The 21,310-nt window shown below is 40.7% G+C and overlaps 3 protein-coding genes across 3 annotated transcripts; 2 read left to right on the top strand and 1 right to left on the bottom strand.

The window, feature by feature from the left end:
• Positions 1–681: 681 nt before the first annotated feature.
• On the top strand, positions 682–8,036 carry myo1ha (myosin IHa). The gene is made up of 31 exons (XM_041042003.1): positions 682–828; positions 922–1,037; positions 1,201–1,399; positions 1,499–1,579; positions 2,028–2,207; positions 2,301–2,399; positions 2,492–2,605; positions 2,697–2,768; positions 2,881–3,000; positions 3,091–3,158; positions 3,318–3,423; positions 3,519–3,599; positions 3,699–3,790; positions 4,152–4,246; positions 4,360–4,406; positions 4,650–4,730; positions 5,235–5,340; positions 5,420–5,537; positions 5,657–5,770; positions 5,859–5,935; positions 6,015–6,083; positions 6,183–6,267; positions 6,361–6,523; positions 6,616–6,699; positions 6,787–6,880; positions 6,955–7,010; positions 7,095–7,230; positions 7,315–7,385; positions 7,619–7,716; positions 7,794–7,893; positions 8,010–8,036. Exons 1-31 carry the CDS (start codon positions 706–708, stop codon positions 8,034–8,036), a joined length of 3,072 nt encoding a protein of 1,023 aa, XP_040897937.1. The 5' UTR covers positions 682–705.
• A 407-nt stretch (positions 8,037–8,443) lies between these two features.
• kctd10 (potassium channel tetramerization domain containing 10) lies at positions 8,444–12,307 on the bottom strand. Its single transcript, XM_041043122.1, has 7 exons — positions 12,229–12,307; positions 11,025–11,238; positions 10,751–10,920; positions 10,352–10,438; positions 10,188–10,240; positions 9,864–10,059; positions 8,444–9,744 (listed from the first exon to the last, which is right to left on the bottom strand). The coding sequence occupies exons 1-7, from the start codon at positions 12,229–12,231 to the stop codon at positions 9,526–9,528; spliced, it is 942 nt and encodes a 313-aa protein (XP_040899056.1). The 5' UTR covers positions 12,232–12,307; the 3' UTR covers positions 8,444–9,525.
• A 433-nt stretch (positions 12,308–12,740) lies between these two features.
• On the top strand, positions 12,741–21,277 carry ube3b (ubiquitin protein ligase E3B). Its single transcript, XM_041042964.1, has 27 exons — positions 12,741–13,125; positions 13,322–13,490; positions 13,669–13,786; positions 13,990–14,049; positions 14,139–14,243; positions 14,337–14,433; positions 14,540–14,625; positions 14,750–14,832; positions 15,014–15,119; positions 15,203–15,323; positions 15,434–15,611; positions 15,871–16,037; positions 16,131–16,298; positions 16,403–16,574; positions 16,660–16,778; positions 16,872–16,986; positions 17,109–17,208; positions 17,290–17,409; positions 17,510–17,686; positions 17,785–17,895; positions 17,995–18,132; positions 18,236–18,301; positions 18,391–18,449; positions 18,590–18,772; positions 19,025–19,136; positions 19,234–19,326; positions 19,440–21,277. The coding sequence occupies exons 2-27, from the start codon at positions 13,330–13,332 to the stop codon at positions 19,629–19,631; spliced, it is 3,207 nt and encodes a 1,068-aa protein (XP_040898898.1). The 5' UTR covers positions 12,741–13,125; positions 13,322–13,329; the 3' UTR covers positions 19,632–21,277.
• The last annotated feature ends 33 nt before the right edge of the window (positions 21,278–21,310 follow it).

Below are 21,310 nucleotides of genomic sequence, written 5' to 3'. Positions count from 1 at the left end.
TGTGAAAACCTTTGGTCTAAGTGTTGGTGCTGAGAATGCAAAACAGATTGGTGGAATTTTTCCCACTATGCTTCTTAAATGTGCCGCTGTTTTGGGCTCCCTGAGTCCATTTGCACACTGTGTTATGTTTGCTTGGTGCGTCAGCTCTAGTGAACTATGGGCTGCCAGCCAAGGTCCCTGTGTGCTGTGTAGTGATCATTAGCTTCTGTCTGTTCGTCTGCACAATCACAGAGCTTTGCTTCAAAGACACATAGGACCTCTAGACCTCTTATTTCAATTGAACTAACAGGGACCATGTTTGTGCTTTTTTTGGTGCTTTTTTCACTGCCGTCCTCCCCCACAGAGCCATTTATTCACACATTCATTCATCCAGCCGCATTTGTCAAAATACATGGCTGAGAATTTGGATATCATTGTCATGCATGCAAAACTGTGTTACACTTGTTATTGTTGCTTTGGCAGAGTTTGCTTCCTCTGAAGTTCAGGACTAATCTAACTGATTAATACATAAATTCATAAAGTTATCAACTCAAACAAACTCTTTATGACTGTGAAGCGTTGAAAGTGTAATGGTTTTAGAAATACAGAAATCTGCAGATTATGATGCCAGGGATTTAGATTTTTGGAAGTTACTCCTGCTGCTCTGAGGCTGTGCATTTAGCTTCCTTATGGTTGGTACCACTTGTTGCACAGGGTCAGCTGGACATGGAGGGTGCCCTGACTGCCAGGGACCGGGTGGGGATCCAGGATTTTGTCCTTCTGGATGATACCACAGAGGCAGCCTTCCTCAGCAACCTCAAGAAACGTTTCAGCAAGGATCTCATCTATGTGAGTTTGGGAAAGGACTGTCTGAACACTGCTGTCAACAAATGCTTGTCCAGTTTCACAATAAATATTAAGAGTTTTATCTCTTTCTTTAAGACCTACATTGGAACTTTGTTAGTGTCAGTCAATCCCTACAAAGAGCTGGACATCTACAATAAGAAACAGATGGATCTCTACATGGGTGTCAACTTTTTTGAGCTTCCACCACACATGTGAGTGTATAATCTGCATCTGAAATATGAATATGAGGGCATTTGCTCAGTAAGTGTCTATGAACACAAGCATACCTGACCTAAACATCTAACTAGCTCTTGATGTAGCCTGGTTCATCACAGGTCGTGTGTGGAGTATAATGATTGCTCTGCTTCCTTGCAGCTACGCCTTGGCAGACAATGCCTACCACACCATGCTGACAGAGTTCAACAATCACTTCATCCTCATCTCTGGTGAGAGTGGAGCAGGGAAGACTGAGGCCTCCAAGAAGATCCTGCAGTATTATGCTGTCAGCTGTCCGAGCACCACTCTACTGAACACTGTCAGGGACAAAATGCTCATGTCCAACCCTGTCCTCGAGGTCTGAGTGTCACTTAATGTTACATCGTTGTAATGACATACCAAAAAGCAGGTCGTGCTAACATGAATTGTTCTGTGTGATTGTTGTGTTTTCCCACAGGCTTTTGGGAATGCCAAAACACTGAAAAATGACAACTCAAGTCGGTTTGGGAAGTACATGGACATTCAATTTGACAGCCAGGTAAGGATCAGGTGGCAAATTCACAGAAGTGCTTCCAAGAACTGTATTAATAAATTATAAATGAGAAAGAAAAAATCAGCTTGTTTATTAGAGCCCTTTAAGTATAGTTCTCCTGTTTTAAAATCATAATATCAATATCATCCATAGGTTCCTAAAAATGTGCCAAGAAACCAGAATTTAATCTCCTCTGTAGCCCACCTTCTAGAATAAATACTCAGGAAGCATTTGGTAACTTGTGGATGGTTGAAATATGTAAAATAAAAATGGCAGTTCAAGTTTCACCATAAAATGACTTAAAGGATACATTTATTCATAAAAAACATAAAAGAAATTACAGGAGAAAGTTCAGCAAAATACTTGATGAGTAGTAACTTACTTGGGTTGGAGCATAGGCTATGTTTTTCTGCAAGTTGTAGATTTGCTATCTTTAGGATCATGATGCCCATAGGGGGATGCTGTCGGAGGCCATATCCTGAACTACCTGCTGGAGAAGTCGAGGGTCGTGCATCAGAATCATGGGGAGAGAAACTTCCACATCTTCTACCAGCTAGTGGAGGGAGGAGAGGAGGACCTGCTGCACCAGCTGGGCCTGGAGAGAGACTGCCAGCATTACTACTATCTAACCCAAGTATGTATAAGTCAGTGACCATGTTTTAATAAATGAGATCTGTGAGACAATAGCACTCTGACATTATGTTACCGTGTTTACTCTCTCTGACAGGGAGAGTGTGCCACTGTGTCTTCCATTAATGACAGAAATGACTGGAAAACAGTCAAAAATGCACTGCAAATCATCAACATTGATCAGATTAACACTAATGTAAGTTGGATGCTGTTGCTGATACTCTGATTTAAACCACTCGCTCTTTCCTTGTCATGTTGCATTGCCCTCAAAACATTTATTCTGTGCAGCACTTGTTTGGGATTGTTGCAAGCGTCCTCCATTTGGGGAACGTTCAGTTTGACTCGGACAGTAAAGGCCATGCCCTCCTGAACAACAACGCAGAGCTGCGCTGGGTCTCAAATGTAAGAAAATAGCCCAAGTTATTCTTCATATACACAGCATGATTACAAAAAGTCAACAAAGAAATTTGCTTAATGTTATTTTTCTTTGCAGCTACTAGGTATTGATGCTCACAGTCTCCAAGAGGGCTTGACATACCGGAAGATTGAAGCCAAAAAAGATCAGGTGCGTGCATTTCAAAGAGTACTTTAGTTTTGGGGGTTTTTTGTGATAAGGCTGAAGAAAACTTTCCATATTGTGTTTGAAAAACAGCCATTATTTTTGTCTCTCCGTAAAGGTCCTCAGCCCATTCACAACTGATCACGCCATCTATGCCAGAGACGCACTGGCTAAAGCCATCTATGGACAGACCTTCACCTGGCTGGTCAACAGGATCAATGAGTCCATGGAGAACAAGGTGAGAAGGAGAGAGTGTCACAAATGACAAATGGAAGTCAGTTAAGATGACTTTGTACTGACTTTACTCTGATCTGTTTGTTTTTATCAGGACCCCTCAAGAAAGACTGTAATAGGGCTTCTGGATATATATGGGTTTGAGGTGTTCTATGTAAACAGGTAGGCAGCCATTTTCTTCATTTTAGATCAGCAAGATAATGTGATGAAGGCTGTTTTGTAAAATATTAAGTTATTATAATTGATTTTTCCATTTGGGAAAAATGTTACCAGTTCTGAATATATTCTAAGTGAACTACATGTGCTGACTTTTTTCCTCAGTTTTGAGCAGTTCTGTATAAACTACTGCAACGAGAAACTGCAGCAGCTTTTTATCCAGCTGACTCTCAAAGCTGAGCAGGAAGAATATGAAGCAGAGGATATTGAGGTAATCCTGTTAACTGTTAAGGAATAATAGTGTTTTCATTTTAATTTGTATTAAATAGAGTTTCATTCACAGTCTGTTTTATAACCTTTCCACAGTGGGAGCCAGTACAATTCTTCAATAACAAGATCATCTGTGATCTGGTTGAGGAGAGACACAGAGGAATCATATCAATACTGGTGTGTACTTGCTGAAATAGACCTTGAAGCCTGTCCAGCAGCTTAGAAAGCAAACTGTTCCATGTGAAACTATGGTCAGTGTTAATAAATATCTTTCAGGATGAGGAATGTTTGAGACCAGGAGATGCCACAGATCTCACTTTCCTGGAGAGACTGGAAGAGAAGATGGGAAACCACCCTCACTTTGTCACGTGAGTTGACTTAACTTACCAAACAATCTAAAAGAAAATCACAAGTGAATACATTGACATTTTCTTTATATTTTTAGAAATAAAAACTCGAAACTTTTTGGGGTTTTATTTTTATTTATTACTTTTTGCATTTGGCAGTCAATTTTTTTTATCAGGTCACCTTCACATTTGGTAATTAACCAGATGTTTCAATTAAATAAAAGCTCCATCTAAATGAAACTGTGTGAGCATCAGTGTTGTGCTGACTGGTGTCTTGTGACTGAGCTGACAGTGAGCAGATAGAGCCGGAGGATTAGGATTCGTCTATAAAGCCTCTCACTCTTCATCCCTCTGTCATCTCTCTTCACCTCTTTGACTGCAGGCACAAACTGGCTGACAAAATGACACGTAAGACTCTGGAGAGGGGAGATTTCCGTCTCTTGCACTATGCTGGGGAGGTCACCTACTGTGTTGTGGGTAAAAGGAACCACAATCTCAGGCCCTCAAACATCTATTTTCAGTTGACCAACAGCCCTATGACTCCTAATGTTTCTTTTTCTTTCTTTTTTTTTGCTGCTGTGACATCCAAGGTTTCCTGGACAAAAATAATGACCTGTTATACAGAAACATAAAAGATGTAAGTTTATATAATTTGAAACAGACGACATGCACTGGAGAGGAGACTTAGTTTTTAAAATATGTAAATAAAATAACAGGGTAATAGATATTTGGCAAATGAACGCTTAAGCATCAACATTATGGTAAATGTGCATTGATTGTGTGTGTGTGTGTGTGTGTGTGTGTGTGTGTGTGTGTGTGTGTGTGTGTGTGTGTGTGTGTGTGTGTGTGTGTGTGTGTGTGTTATCCCACCTTCTCATAGCTGATGTGTCAGTCAAAAAATGCCATAGTCAGAGAGTGCTTCTCCACCATGGATCCAGACAGCAGGCGAAGACCAGAAACAGTGAGTGCTCACCATGGTTGGCTCTCCACACCCCTCAACTGTATCACTATACTATATCATCACCAGTACTATACTGTACTATACTGTAGCACAGTATATTAATGCGCCATATAAAAGCCTGTAACATAGATTTATTTATTTATTTATTTATCTATCTATCTATTTTTAATTAGGCATTTTCTAGAGTGGAAAAGGAAAGGGAGTTTTTTTGGGTAATGAAATTTGAAAGCATCCAAAATCTTTTTTTTCACTGAATAAAGGACTGTAGCCCACATGAAACATATGTGATATACATTGGTTTGTTTACATTTTTGCAGTGTATTTAAAGAGAAAAAATAATGTAAGTGTGAATAATGTAAGTGGTTTATATTACCTAGAGTGACCACTGAGACAAAGACGGGTCATGTTTGTCAAGTCAGTGGCAGTCTGACTGTGTCATCATTAAGCCATATGGATCTGACAGATGAACTGTTGGGGATTATGACCCTCATGTTGTGTCTGTAGGTGGCGACCCAGTTTAAGAGCAGCCTGCTGAAGCTGACAGAGATCCTCATGGCTAAAGAGGCCTGGTACATACGCTGTCTTAAATCCAATGAGTCCAAGCAGCCAGGTACTTTAATTAATAGATGGCACGTGGCTGTTTTGTAAACAGAATGAAGATATTTGAATTTGATCCTTGTCAATCACAGGTCAATTTGATGAAGCCCTGATCAGGCACCAGGTGAAGTACCTGGGCCTGATGGAGCACCTCAGGGTCAGACGAGCTGGTTTTGCTTACAGGCGCAAATATGAAGTCTTCTTAAAGAGGTACAAAGGAGCAGAGTTTGAAATTTACACTCGATTTTTACACTTAAAAAATGGAATTGATTGAGTCCTTTGTGCTACATCTAAAACACGCTGAATGGGTTGTTTGCTGCATCTTACAGATATAAACCGCTGTGCCCGGCCACTTGGCCTCACTGGAGAGGAGTGCCTGCCGATGGAGTGGAAGTGCTGGTTCAGCATCTGGGCTACCTGCCAAATGAATACAAAATGGGGCGGTGAGGAGACCACTTCATAAATACAACAGAGCAAATGCACTTTTAGCCAGGAGTAACCAAAAACATTTTTTTCCCCCATTGTTTATAGTACCAAAATATTCATCCGTCATCCAAGGACACTTTATGCGACAGAGGACGCTTATGAGAAATGTAAACATGAACTCGGTGAGTGAAAATCAGTTATGAAAATCTTTCAATCATCACTACCTGCACACCAATTTCAGTTTATGCTCTGAATTTGCAGCAACAAGACTCCAGGCCAAATACAAGGGATACAAGGCGAAAGGAGAATTCAGAAAACAAAAAGAAGCTGGTAACTGCCACAACACACAATCTAAACTATGATGTACTGTTCTGCTTTGTTATGTAAGTAAAAGAAAATTACATATATACATTTGTTTACATTCCTCAGCCACTAAGATTGAAACTTGTTGGAGAGGAGTGCAGGCGAGGAAGGAGAGAGAGAAGCGTGCCTGGGCTGTAAAAGTCATCAAGAAGTAAGAAATGAAAGTGATACCATATCATTATTCAGCTCCTCTCAGGGTTAGTGTCACATTTTTACTAATTCAATATTTAACAACCTGTATCAGATTCATCAAAGGTTACATGACCAGAGGGCAAGCAAAAACCACAGATAACTCAGAGTACCTGGCCTTTGTGAGACAAAGTTACTTGAACCGGCTCAAGGACAATCTGCCGAAGACTGTTTTGGATAAAACCACCTGGCTTTCCCCACCAGCTGTGCTCACTGAGGTACAATGATGAACCAGCTTCATTGTAAAACGCATTAAAAACAAAGTGACTACAAGCTATTTTTTCTCTGTGCATGTTTCTGTTCTTGTCAGACATCCGAGATTCTGCGCAAGCTTCACTATCGTCTAATGGTGCGGAAATACGTAAGAGGAATCACACCCCAGAGAAAAGCACAGGTAACTCATGTCAAACATGTTGTGTAAGACTGCATCATCATGTGTTAGTTTTGTCGTGATCCACTTTGTATTTTTTGTCCCCCTCAGCTTCAGCTAAAGCTTGTCACCAGCACCATCTTCAAGGGCAAAAAGGACAGCTATCCACAAAGTGTCGCTCAACCTTTTGCAGACACTAGAATCAGTAAGTATCAGATGCATTCCCATGATGTCATGTTTATTTTGAACATTCACCTTTACATCATTTAATATCTCTAGGTGAACAAGACATAAACATGAGGGTTCTCCAGATGATTCGCAATGAGCACATCAAGGTAATAAAATGCCACAACACGGCCAGAGGAAATACAGCATCACATCACACACAGCTCACTGTGTTGTCTTTTGTGTTTCTGTAGTACAGCATCTCAGTAATCAAGTATGACAGGAATGGTTTCAAACCAAGGCCGCGACAGCTCATCCTCACCCAGACAGCTGCCTATGTGGTAGAGGAAGCCAAGATCAAACAGAGAGTGCTGTACACCTCTCTCAAAGGTCACATCAATATGACAATATACAATTTACCTGCCACCAAGGATGTTTTCGTATTTGGTTAAATATTGTGTTTACTCGCTGCAGGTATTTCAGTCAGTAATTTGACTGATGGCATGATTGTATTCCACATAACATGTGAGGACCCTAAACAGAAGGTATGTGGGTGAATTGCCTCTTTTGCACAAACATGGCACTTATTTAAATCTTTTGATGTTCAAGTAATGGAAATTATCAAAGACAAAGAAAACACTTGAATCATGCAGCTCATTAACACAGAGAAGTCATCAAAGATTTTCAGTTGGAAATTTCTAAAATGTCACATATTAAAGGATGTTTTTTAATTTAAGTTTGTTTTGACTGATTGTATTTTACTCTGTGGGTGTTTCAGGGGGATCTGGTGATGCAGTGTGACCACTTGTTTGAGTTTATAACGAAACTCAGTGTTATTGCTAACAAACAAAATGCGGTCAAAGTGGTTCAGGGCAGGTGAGTGTGCATCTGAGACATGTAAAGGGTAAATTTAATGCATGCATTAATCTAAATCGGTTTGCATTGATTCTTAGTATCAAGATTGAAATCCAGGCAGGGAAAGAGGGTGCAGTGGACTTCAGCACCGGGCAGGAGCCCATGGTATACAAGGCCAAGAACGGACACCTGATGGTGGTGAGTTGAGTCCTAGTCTGATGAACAACTTATGTACCGATGTGTTATTTGAAGCTCTGATCTAAAATTAATCTACAGATGAAGAGATACCAGTTTGAATCAAACTGTCCCTGCAGGTTGCCACTCGGGCTCGGACACGGTAACAACATAACATGTAGGGCTGAGGAGGAGACACACAAGAAGCCCCTGCATATTTCATCAGGAGACCCCTAAAGAGAATATCAACATGTCTGTGCCTGAGCTGAACTTTAGGAACCCTGGATGAGTTTTGCTGGACAGCAACATTTTTTTTTTTATCATTACAGAATAGTCAACAATCACAAGTACTTTTTCACCCATGATTATTAAATTACCATCATTCTGTGTTTGAGCACTTCAGTTCAAGTCAAACATTATAAATCTGGAGTACAATACACTCAACATCACTCATAAACTGCTTCAAAGAATGTGTAATTCTGATTTCTGAACAATGAAGCCATATGTATCATAATTTTATATGTTCACTATTTATGAGATTATGAGAATTAAAAACAGAACAAAAGAATGTTTGTAGAAATTTATTTGTGATAAAGTAGGTATAAATATAAAACATACATATATGTTCACTTTTGTACAACAGACCTACAAGTACTGCGATTGTTAGACATATTTCAACTTAAACCTATTGTGTGCAAACAGTACATTCTCTGATGAATGCAGCCATGAAAGACAGGTCTAATTTCTCTCCCTGTTAAAAGCTTGTAGACAGGATTCCCTTCCTGCCAGGGAGATCTCTCGTTGCAGCCATTCACTTCAACCTCAGCATCCATCATTCAATCACCTCGGTACATTTAACACCTCAGGTCACAGCTCAGGTTCCCTCCACTGAAAATAATAATCATTTAGTGAAGTGAAAGGAAAATGCACGATGTTAAAACTAAATGTGGCAGAAGCACTACATCGAAATGTTGCATCCACCTGTGATATCTTAACTGTATCAAAAAATCATTAAAGTTAAAAAAAAAAAAGGTTTAATTGCTATTATCTGCAGGCTACAAAATAGCCTTGGTAATATCTTCTAAGAGTAAAACAGTGCCACCATGTGGCCCCGCTGTGTACAACACCTGGTTCATCCACTGATGACCTTACAGTGGACCCGTCAGGACCTCAATAAGGAGAAGCAAAAATAATGTAAATTAATTTGTAGCTGCTTACCTGATATAATTCTTGATCTCCTGGATGTAATCTAGTTAGGACCTCAATTAGCAAATGTAAACTGACAGTATTATTTGTATTTTCTTCACATGCTCAGGTGAAACTGTGGTCACCTGCAATGCTGAATGCAAACATCCATGTCTATGGGCTTCTGCACTCTAGCAGAAAATATATAGTGAAAGGAGCTGTCATGACAAACAAACATCACAGCTTGTCAGACCACGCAACAAAAACGACAAGTGAATACACAAACACGCACAAAATCACTTCACCACTACACACTGTTGTTTGACACTCATGTCATAGTAGTCTCCAAGAGAAAGCTGGTAAAATAAGAGTGGAAGTGAGAAAGAGAGGCGCTGGGTGTTGTAAGGCACAGGAGTGGTGCAAAGACTGTCCAGGGTCAGAGACACAGGCTGACGGGTTGAGAGAGGAAGGTCACTGGTGGTGGTGTGTGCGGTCATCAGGTCGTTTGATATGAATCCTACGAACTCGATCAATTCGTTCCCGCTCCTCGTCCTCATCCAGATGATTAGACCGTCCTGCAGCGCCTCCCGTGGCCTCCAGCAGGGCATTGTCTGGGCCCCTCCCATCATGGGACTCATACAGGAGGATGTTGAGGGTCTCTTCATAAATGCGTGCCTCAGGGAACTCAACCTAGGAAAGGAGTCAAGTGTTGCACAAAAGATTAGACATACATTTAAACAACATACAGAATGCTCAAAAAAAGGAACCAATTTTTCAGAGTGAGCACATTAAAAACATATATTATTTACCTTTGTCTGCTTCTTTTCTGTGGCATAAACAATGGAGGTGCAGCACACTTCAGCAATCTTTCGACCCTGGCCATAAAATGACCAACAACAGATCTCATCCCCAATCACATCTTTGATGAAGAGGACCCGACCGTTGAACCGCAGTGACAGCTTGTCAAACAGCTCAATATTTTTCAGCATGTTGTCATCAGAGTTGCTGGGGGGGGGGGTGTTTGGGGAGTTACAGGACAGTCAATTATTAAGACAACTTGCAGGATGTCACCACATTCTGGTCCTTCTTAAATTAGACATGTTAGCTCCTGATGTCAGTTGAAGAGGACTCACCTGGTATATGAGTATTTGTTGTTGCTTCTGTTATACAGCAGTTTGACAGTTGGCTGTGAGGACAAAGACATTTGTATTTTTAAGGAAAAATCTAAATGACAAGTTTTTCTTAATGCTGAACACTAGAAATTCAGCACATTGTGGAGAAAAACATCATGATATACCTTATTAGATGTTGCAATGAGTTTCTGCTCTTCTTTAGATGATGTCATCAGAGGCACTTTACAAAGGGGTTCATACGTTTCTTTGTTCTAGAGGAAAACATTTTTTCATTAAAAACAAAAAAAAAAAGGTCCACTTATAGATCTGCAGCATACAGTACATAATAAAAGGAAGGAATACAGTAGTAAAGATAATGAAGGTTATACAGTCCCCACTCGGATAATCACAATGAACTAAAACTTAATACTTTACAGCATTATGAATTATTTAATAAAAACTTAATTTAAAACTCAAATTAAAAACTCTCCTTTTTAGGTGGAATGCTTAGGTATTTCAGAAATTATTCCAAAGAAATAAGACTTAGTAATGGATCTGAAAAGTTAACTCTGTGGTGATGGTACCTGTAAGGCAGCTGTACATTCATCAGCTAGGCCTTGGACAAGGTAATACTTGGCCTCAGCGAGCAGTTCCTCAGTTTCCCGTCGGCTGTCTGGGAGTGGCACTGCCCCATCTCTAAGATAGTTAAGGATTGTTCCAAAATGTTTCCCACAGCGATCAATCAAGATCCAACCTATAAATGTGAAATGGTCAAACATCACTCAGCAACACATCACGACCCGTGAAGGGATGACATAAAGCCAGCATACAATTAAAACATTTTCACAAACAGCTCACCTTCACTGTCTGTAAGGACCTCCATCCTTCCACTGAACATAGCTTTGAGCATTGTGTCCTGTTTGGTCAGCGTCTGCATTGTAGTGTAGTACAGTGCCCCACCCACATTTAACTTCACATACTTAGAACTAGGGCTGGAGCCCTTGAAGGATGTAGTCCGGGTTGTAGCTGCTGGCACTGCCGAGCTCACCACACTCTCTCCTGACATCTCTTCCTGAGACAGAACAAGATAAAGCATAAAGTGACACCTGGATCAGGGCTGGTATCTCACTGGATTAGCATGGTTAAGGGTTAATGTAGATACTTGTAGCTATTGTTTTTCTCTGTCAAATCCAACAATGTTAGCCTGTTTCTCAGTATTTTCTGACTTCCTTAACCAGTCCATGACTCTCAGCCCAAAGTCCATTTGTTGTTACAAAACATCTAACTGTTTTAAAAAAGGTAAAAAAAAAAAATATATTTAATGCAGCAGGGCAGTCTATGGGAGGTCTATGGGTCAGAGAAATAAGCTACTATTAGGCTGTTGCCCCACAGTAAGATCAATGCAGTGTTGGTAAAGAATAGAAAAAGTATACATCATCATCATCTTCCCTATCCTTTAGGCTGCAGAATGAACACACGTAGCGATTCATGTGTTTGATTAGCAAATCTTTTCAAACTGAGACTTTCAAAAGCAGAGGCAACTGTTAATATAAGTTTTAAAAGAACAAATGAACTCAAAACAGAACATAAGATAAAAACGTATGTTCTTCTTCATGAAATTTAATCTTTCATAGTATAGAATTACATTAGTATTAGAATTACAAGAGAATTGTCTACCTTCGTTAGTGTTTCTGATTAGCTTGTCATGACAAAGCTATGAAAAGACTAACTGGGCAGGGACAATTCATAACAGTACTACAAACTTTTGCTATGATACTGCTACCTCTTTTCAGAGCACTAATAATAAGCGATGTTATATTTGTAGGACTTTTTCTAAATATAAAGTAAAACATTGAGCTGTCTCTTTCAAACCAGACAGAAGTAATTTGATTGTAGCCAGCACGGCTAATGAGCGGGCTAGCTAGTTAGCATTAACTAAAAGTTACCTATATTATTGCAAATCTTGTCAAAGATACATACATTAAGTTACTGGCTATTAAAGCTGCTTTTCTACATGTGTGTTTGTATCTGGCTTTTGATTTTAAAAAATGGTCATATTTACCATAGAAGCCGCAGCAGACTTCGTAAATGTATCTTGCTAACGTCAGTCAGCTAACACCCACTTCCTTCCGGTCTAACGCTGCGCAGTTATAAAAATGACATCAACGGTCTTATGTTTTATTTAAAGGGACAGTTCACATAATTTGTTGAATTTTACAGAGTTACCTAGGGTTCAAGATGAGGCGAAATAAAACATAACAATGGAGAATTTCACTTCAGCTTACTTTCTGCCTTGCTACTTTCAATGCACACTTTAGAGAAAACAGCTTTAATAATTTTAGCCTTAGCATGCACATTTCCGCTGTTGAAGGAGTAACAGTGATATCAGTCCCTCTCACCAAACACAAATGTTTAAAGCTTTATCCAACAACAGCAATGCAAATTTGCTGCTATTACTACACGAACAGAAATGGTCTGGCATATTTCAGACCTTCCAACAATGAATAGTCAATTTTAACGATTTATACATGAAGACAAACACTACCCGGAATCATTTAATGCGACACATGGGATTAATGGCAGTAGTCAATGTACGGATCTCCTCTCATTGTTTACATTTCGAAACGGTATGTTCCCTGTGTTTTTGAGGCTGTCATTGATACAGGATCAAACCTAACGCCGCAGCGATGATAAATATCGCTAATTTAATGTGAACACATTCTTTCCAAGGCGGTATCAAGTCGTCAAGCGGCGAACTAGCCCTGTGTGCTAACTAACCCAGCTCCATCTTTACTGTATCGCCCCGTTGCTCCAGAGATGGCAAGTTAGTCTTGCTGTCTTAATGTTTCTGTTGGCTTTCCTCCTGCTCGGATCTCAAGGACAACCAAATGACTGAGGAGGTATAGCGCCAGGTGAGCCTGAAGGCACAGACAAAATCTTCATTTGAGGAATATCACAGGTAAGTTCACTGTTATGTTCACTTCACAACGTGAAGATATGTTGTTAGGACGCTGATTTATCACAGGCACAGTCCTCCCAAAGCGCAGATAACAGCTTTGAAGCCACTGTTAAAATGTTAACAGTAAAAGCAAGCGGGTTGTCAGTTCATAGTTTTGTTGTACATCAGCCAAGTGTTTTAAATTCTTCTTTTTTAGGGTGCACAATGTTTAGTGTACCTCAGAGCTCCAAGTCCGAGTTCCTGGACAAAGCCAGGCAGGCCAGAGAGGAGAGGAAGGGGCAGAAGGAGAAGGAGAGAGCAGCAATCCAAATCCAGGCTCTGGTCAGGAGATTTCTCTGTCGCTGCAGACTCCAGAAGCAAATAAGGTAGTGTTAATTTTTTGTTGTTGTTGTCATTGGAGACTCACTAGTAACCTGCGATTTAAGATCGTTGAGTTCAGTTTGTTGTGAAAATCATGATTTAATTAATATATATAATTGCTGTTATGACTCAGTTTTACATTTATATGAGTGTTGACTCCACATTGTTTCTGTGTCTTAATAGGAAAGAGGTTGATGACTATTTTCAAGCCTCTGAAACTGGGACATCAAAAAGAAATGCCCTTTCAATTTTTAAAATTGCTCGGAAATTACTGCTCATATATCGCCAAGAGGATAAGATGGTGAGTTATTAGCTATACTGATTTGTTTAACACATTAATAGCAGCGATTAGTACACAGCTCCTACAAATTAATTCACTTTTATTAATATGTTGTTTTTGTGGAGACTTTACCTTGGGGAGACTATTTAAACATACCAGGCATAGTTTAGATTCATGTCCTTGGCTGTTTAACACGAATGACTCTTATTTTGTACATCAAACAGAGGTTCGAGAAGCTTTGTCGTGCTATACTTGCCAGCATGGAGGTTGAAAATGAATCCAAAGTGAGTGTACTCACATTTTACCTTCTACGTTTTAACCATTCTTGTGTGTAATCTTTGTGTCAGTGACTGTTTTCACATTTGGCTCTCAGGTTTGGTATGTGTCCTTGGCACTCTCCAAAGACCTCACCATTCCCTGGCTCAAGCAGATAAAAGATGTACTGTGGATCTGTTGTCAGCTACTGAAAAATTTAAAGGTTAGTCTTGACTTGAATTAGGAGGATGTGTTTTGCTACTCCTCTCATCATATACTGATTACATAGTGTCACTCTGCGTTTTGTTATTTTCAGCCTGACATACTTCAGGACAATAAATTGATAACGCTGTACCTCACCATGCTGGTGACCTTCACGGACATTTCAACCTGGCGGATAGTCCGAGGGAAGGGTATGTCTCAAGTCAAGCTGAGTTTGTTGTTATAAACAAATCTGTTGTTATGTCAGGGCATGGTTTCTGCAAAGAAAAATATGATATTTTTCCCTCATTACTTTAGGAGAAGCTCTCAGACCTGCTTTGACGAGGATCTGTGAAAATATCATGGGCCATCTCAATCAAAAGGGATTCTATTCAATACTGCAGGTTCGGTATTACAGCTCATACTTTTTCAGTTTTTATCAAGAGATTCTGTGAAGCAGTGCTTTACCTATTTTCATCTTCAGTGGCAGCTGTCACATGGTATGTGATTTAAATTTTTCTTGTTTAGATCTTGCTCACCAATGGCTTGGCTCGTTCTAAACCGTCTCTGTCCAAAGGCACTCTAACAGCTATCTTCACTTTGTCACTGAGGTGAGCAAGGAGCTGGTGATTTCAGGGTTGTAACTGCTAGTCAAGGAAGGAGAAAAAAAAAAAAAACGTATATTCTAGTTTTAATGCATAAAGTGCAGGAGACTTGTTAAAGCAAATTGGATATGTGTTTTCATGGTTTGATTTGCAGGCTTTCCTTTTGACTGCATCTAATATTTTCTAGGCCAGTCCTTGCTGCTCACTTCTCCGATAACCTGCTAAGATCATTCCTCATCCACATCATGTCAGTTCCAGCTGTCGTATCCCACCTCAGTGTGCTTACTCCAGAGGTAAAAGCCCTGACATGTGTAACATGTGTATGAAAATTTGAACTATTAGAGAGGAGGTTTTAATATCTTCTCTGTCTCAACAGTGTATGGCGTCCATACAGACACACGACCTCCTGCGGAAGTTCATTTTGTTTCTCAGCCGGGAAGAACAGTGTTCGGACATCTGTGTGTGTCTTGAGGGGAGTCACACACTCTGCTTACTTGGTATAGTATTTTTGCATGCATCCTAATTGTGATCGGATGAGAGAATCACTGTGTGTTCCTGCGGACTGCTAACTTTACCCTTGTGACTCCACCTTTCTCGTGTTCGATAGGCAACCTGATTCACTTGGGTTATCTTAATGAGAGAGTCCTTGAAGAGGAGGCCGGCCATTTTGTGAAGGACTTGACCGACATGCTGTCCTACTGCCAGAGATATGTATCCCAAAAGAAGTCCAACCTTACCCACTGGCACCCTGTCCTGGGCTGGTTCTCACAAACCGTAGACTACGGGTGAGTAAGAGACATCGTTTAATTAAATGGCCTCAGCAAAAAATAATAATAATAAAGCAGAAAATAATAAGACAAAGTCCCCTTTAACCTATCAGATAGTGCATAAATAAAACATAGATTACAAAGATGGCTTAAGAGACTTCACTGGGCTGCCCAATGGTTCCTGAGGAAGAGTTCACTTCTCCTTTGTTAAAAGACTAATGCCAGATATACCTGACTTTGTCTCCTGTCTGCCTCTTCTGTCATCTGTTCTCCATAGCCTGAATGAGTCTATGCCGCTTGTCACTAAACAGCTTCAGCACCTGTGGGGTGTTTCTGTCATTCGAACGCTCTTCAGTGACGTCCTGTCTAAAAAGCTGGAGAGTCAGGAGCCCACTCCCCCGCCTCCGCAGCCTAGCACATCACAAAACAATCTGCCAGTTAAAAGTGAGTTAGAAAGCCAAACCTGTTGTAAATTTTTTAAAGAAGAGTGCAGTCGTTTGGGTTCTTTGCATCCCTTGCGTGTTTGTGTGTTGACAGACCTCTTCAAGCGAGCATTTCAGAAGTCAGCTTCTGTGAGAAACATCTTGAAACCGGTCGGAGGGAAGCGAGTCGACTCGGCTGAAGTTCAGAAGGTGTGCAGTATCTGTGTGCTGTACCAGACTGCTCTGTCTACACTGACACAGATACGCCTCCAGATACTCACTGGTCAGTACCAGAACCTTACATTTTATACTAACATATGGTATTTTGAAACATGCTGGAAAGTTCGTCATGGAGTATATCACTATGCATTCTCTGTTTTTCTGCAGGTCTGACACATCTAGACGACCTTTTGCCCAAACTTTGGGCCTTCATCTGTGAGCTCGGTCCTCAGGGGGGGCTCAAACTCTTCATGGAGTGTCTGAACAATGACACAGAAGAGTCCAAGCAGCTCCTGTCTATGCTCATGCTCTTCTGTGACTGCTCACGGCACCTCATCACGTAATTTCACTTATTGTCAATGTGTTGTGCATAAGATGCCCAATTTAGGAGCAACATTTTGTGACGTACTCTTAACGTGTTACAGAATTCTGGATGACATTGAAGTCTATGAAGAACAAACATCTTTCAAGATAGAGGAACTCATCACTATCTCCTCATTTCTGAACACATTTGTGTACAAGATGATATGGGATGGCATCTTAGGTGAGTTTGACCTTACTGAATCTTGAGAGTTATGATGATAGCATCTGTTTAAAAGGTATATATTTTACTGAAATGCTGTTTTGTACTTAATAGAAAATGCTAAAGGAGAGAAACTAGAGTTGTTCCACAGTGTTCATGGCTGGCTGATGGTGCTTTATGAACGAGACTGCAGGCGAAGGTTCACCCCTGATGACCACTGGCTACGCAAGTAAATACAAACACTGAAACTCTGAATAGCTGTTGATATCATAAACATGCCAGTTTTCAGTTTCAGGAAAGACTGCTTTGTGATTAAAGCTCACTTTTACATTGTTGTTGTGTTGCGTTCAGGGACCTGAAGCCCAGCTTGTTGTTCCAAGAGCTGGAGAAAGGAAAGAAAAGAGCCCAGCTTTTACTGCAGTACATCCCACATGTCATTCCACATAAAAACGTGAGTAAACACAAGCTTTTAACTTCAATGTCAATGTCATTTTCATGTTCCTTGTATGATTGCTTGCCCTTTGCATTTTAGAGGGTGCTGCTGTTTAGGAACATCGTTACGAAGGAAAAGGAAAGTTTAGGATTGGTAGAAACAAGCTCTGCTTCACCACATGTCACCCATATTACCATTCGTCGCTCGCGGATGTTGGAGGTAAGATAGATCCAGATCAGATAGACTGAGAGAGCAAAGTTTGAAAGTGTTACATTACATCAAACCTGCCAAAAACAATGCTTTACTTCCCTCTTCTCAGGATGGATATGACCAGCTCCGTCGGCTACCAGTGAATTCTATAAAAGGTGTCATTCGTGTGAAGTTTGTTAATGACCTGGGCGTAGATGAGGCTGGTATCGACCAGGATGGCGTCTTCAAAGAGTTTCTAGAGGAGATCATTAAGAAAGTGTTCAATCCTGCTCTCAATCTCTTCAAGGTAATTCAGGCAGATAGTGTGTTACTTTAAACCACCACACCTCTGCTGCCGACTTTGATTATACTGTTTCGTGTGATGTGGCGTTTATTTTTCCGTAGACTACAAGTGGAAATGAAAGGCTGTATCCTTCACCCACATCTTACATCCACGAGAACCATTTGCAGCTGTTTGAGTTTGTGGGGAAGATGCTCGGGAAAGCTGTCTATGAGGTACATTTCACCTTTAAATAAATGCCACATTTCTTGGTACTTGCTCTGAATGCAGTGTGTTAGGTGATCCCCAGTGATTTTATCTTACTACTTGTTTAGGGCATTGTTGTGGACGTCCCATTCGCCTCCTTCTTCCTCAGTCAAGTCTTGGGTCACCACCACAGCACTTTCTATAGCTCCATTGACGAGCTTCCTTCACTGGACTCTGAGTTTTACAAGAACCTCACTTCCATCAAGGTCAGAACAAAAATCACACTTGCGCCGTTACTTATTTCTTTCATCACATCGTTGTCGTTTCGTTTTCTAATATCGAGTGGACGTTTCATATTTGATTTTTTAGCGCTATGACGGAGACGTAGGGGATCTAGGGCTGACGTTATCCTATGATGAGGATGTCATGGGGCAGGTAAGGATGGAATTCGTGGAAGATATGACACACTGTAGCTGAATATGTAAAATCATAGGTTAAAAGTCACTTTTTGTGTTCCTTTACAGCTCGTCTGTCATGAGCTGATACCTGGGGGGAAAACCATGCCAGTCACCAATGAAAACAAGTATGTAAACACAGATTCAGTTAAAAAAATACCAGGGTACTCACCCATTTTAAGTTTAAAATGTTGACCTTTTGCTGATTGTTGTTTACTCGGTAGAAATCACTATCTAACTCTGACCTCAACTCTGCTAACTCCTGCAGGATCAGCTACATCCATCTCATGGCTCACTTCCGGATGCACACGCAGATTAAGGAGCAGACTGCAGCTTTCATTCGAGGCTTCCGCAGCATCATTAACCCAGAGTGGCTGCACATGTTTTCCACGCCTGAGGTTCAGCGGCTTGTCTCAGGAGACAATGCAGAGATTGATCTAGATGACCTCAAGTATGTAGCATTTCTTCGTTGTCTTCTCTTATCATGTCTCTGATATGGATGATTTGATTTCATCTGATTTATACAGGCCCATACTGTACCTGCTCACCACAACAATTATATTGATTATGATTAATGTTTCTCCGGTAAATGCCCCTTAAGTACAGCAACATGTTTCATCCATTACTTCAACTGTCTACTTAAGCCATCTGTGCTAGAGGCAATTTAAAGTGCTCATTACTATTGTTGTCCTCTGTTTCTCAGGAAACACACGGTCTACTACGGAGGATTTCACAGCAGCCACCGTGTAATCATCTGGCTGTGGGACATCCTGTCCAGTGACTTCAATGCTGAAGAGAGGGCTATGTTCCTTAAAGTGAGCTGTACTTTGTTTGTCACTGCCAAAAGCTTTTCATTACTAACAGAAGGTGGTTTAACCGTTGTTTCTTATTCTTTTTCCTGTGTTTTTACAGTTTGTCACCAGCTGTTCAAGGCCACCTCTTCTAGGCTTTGCCTACCTCAAACCACCTTTCTCCATCCGTTGTGTAGAAGTTTCAGATGATCAGGTAGGAATGAAAATGGAGGACACTGATGCCACTTACATGCTGTTATGTTTGTGTTGTAGCTGCCGGAATCCATGTTTTAACATTTGTACTAACAGAGCATTTCCTGTGTCTAGGACACTGGAGACACCCTTGGCAGTGTTCTTAGGGGTTTTTTCACTATCCGCAAGAAAGAACCTGGCGGTCGACTTCCCACTTCATCCACGTGCTTCAACCTCCTCAAGCTGCCCAACTACAGCAAGAAGAGCATCCTGCGCGACAAGCTGCGCTACGCTATCAGTATGAACACAGGCTTTGAGCTCTCCTAACTCAGTTGCATCAGGACAATCTGCACAGGAGGGTCATGTTAAACAGCCTGAACCAAGCGAGAGGCTCGGTCTGCCTGGACTGGAGCCACGTCACGTGAAAGTGGCATCACCTAAACAAAAGGGGAATCATGAAGGACCTATAAAGTCTCCCTTTGTGTCTTTTTATAAACTGGATGAGCTCTGCTCTGCTACAGCTCACTCCCTCCCATCAAAGGGGATGCTGTCTCTGCAGCACAATCCAATTTTAAGCATCTCCCTCTGCCACTCCAAAAATTCAATGTTGTGTATTTAACTTGATGAAATACGGATATACAGTGGCTAGATCTCTGTTTCTCAGGCTTAACAGAATCATTCTCGGATCTAACACTCCCATTTTAAGCGAACTGGAAAGCAATACAGATGCAATGCAAGCCATTAGACACGTGGTTGACTCACTCGAGTGAAACCAAGCGATGCATTGTTAATATACTTACATGCTTGGACTCCATTATCCAAGCAACTTTTAGCTGATATTGGATGAGTCTTAAAATGTTTTGCTGAACATAATGCATCTTTTATAAATGGAAGACAAATCAATGTCTTGTGTTGAACCTCCATGAAGCAGGAGTGGCTCACAACAGTAATCTTGTGATGATTACATTATGTCCCATTTCGAAGAATCATCCTGAAAATCCTGTTGTTCTCGCTCCATTTCTCCTCACCAAAAGGCATTGCAGAGAAAAAGGTTGGCCCGTCACCTTGTATGTTCTCAGTATATTTGAAAACCGAACATCTGCCTCAGTTGTGGTGAAGCAGCAAAGGATTTCTTGACACTAAAAAAAAAATCTGATCGTGCTGTTGTGTGATTTAGGAAAAGATGTCCTGGAACTGGAAATGTTTTGTCACTATTTGTTGAATCTGCCCAGTAGAGCAGATGCAGTCCATGTATTCCTAACCTACGCTTTCCATCCAAAAAAGAAAAAAGAAGAAGAGTAAAGTCAATCAATGATGTTAGTCTTTGTACTTAATGTAAAAATGAAGATTTCTCACTACACCTTTGAATAATGCTGAGTGCCTCATGTATTGCCATCCCCTCCTCGCTGTCATGTCTGACTGTATTTTAGCTCTAACCAGTAACCACGTATTTTGGAAACAAGCCATAGAAATGGGAGGGGGGGCTATGTACCTGAACTACTAACAAGACGCAGAAACCCAACCACTGTACTACCACTACAACTACAACAACAACATCAACCGAGGAGGGTTTTACTATGACTCTCTCCGATCTCTGTGGACTTTTTAAGCCATGCTGAAAAGAATTTGAGGTGTAAAAACCTCTCAACATGATGTCATGGACTGGTTCATCAACCAAATGTGACTGCTTGATTTGATGCTCCCTTTGGATGGAAATGTTGCACACCTTTCTGCTGTCCGCGGCTGTAGGGAAAAGGGACATGAGGGTGAATGTTACCTTATAAGCCTATCACTTTACACAGGGTTCAAGTACATCATGAAGTTACGGAAGAGATTTCTCTGTCATTTACCAGAAAGATGACTACAGCTTTCAAAGAAAGGGTTAAAAGAAAATATCAAATCTTTACCAAGTTCTTTTATTATGCAAAAAAAAAAAAAAATGTTTTCTGTCATGAATGAGTATGAATACTTTTGTTAATAAGTAACGCAAGCGGTAAAACATCCTG

The sequence above is a fragment of the Toxotes jaculatrix genome, chromosome 7 (genome assembly GCF_017976425.1).
Source record: "Toxotes jaculatrix isolate fToxJac2 chromosome 7, fToxJac2.pri, whole genome shotgun sequence".
Lineage (NCBI taxonomy): Eukaryota > Metazoa > Chordata > Actinopteri > Toxotidae > Toxotes > Toxotes jaculatrix.
The sequence above is the reverse complement of the archived record's forward strand: the minus strand, read 5'-3'. Positions and strand labels throughout refer to the sequence as shown.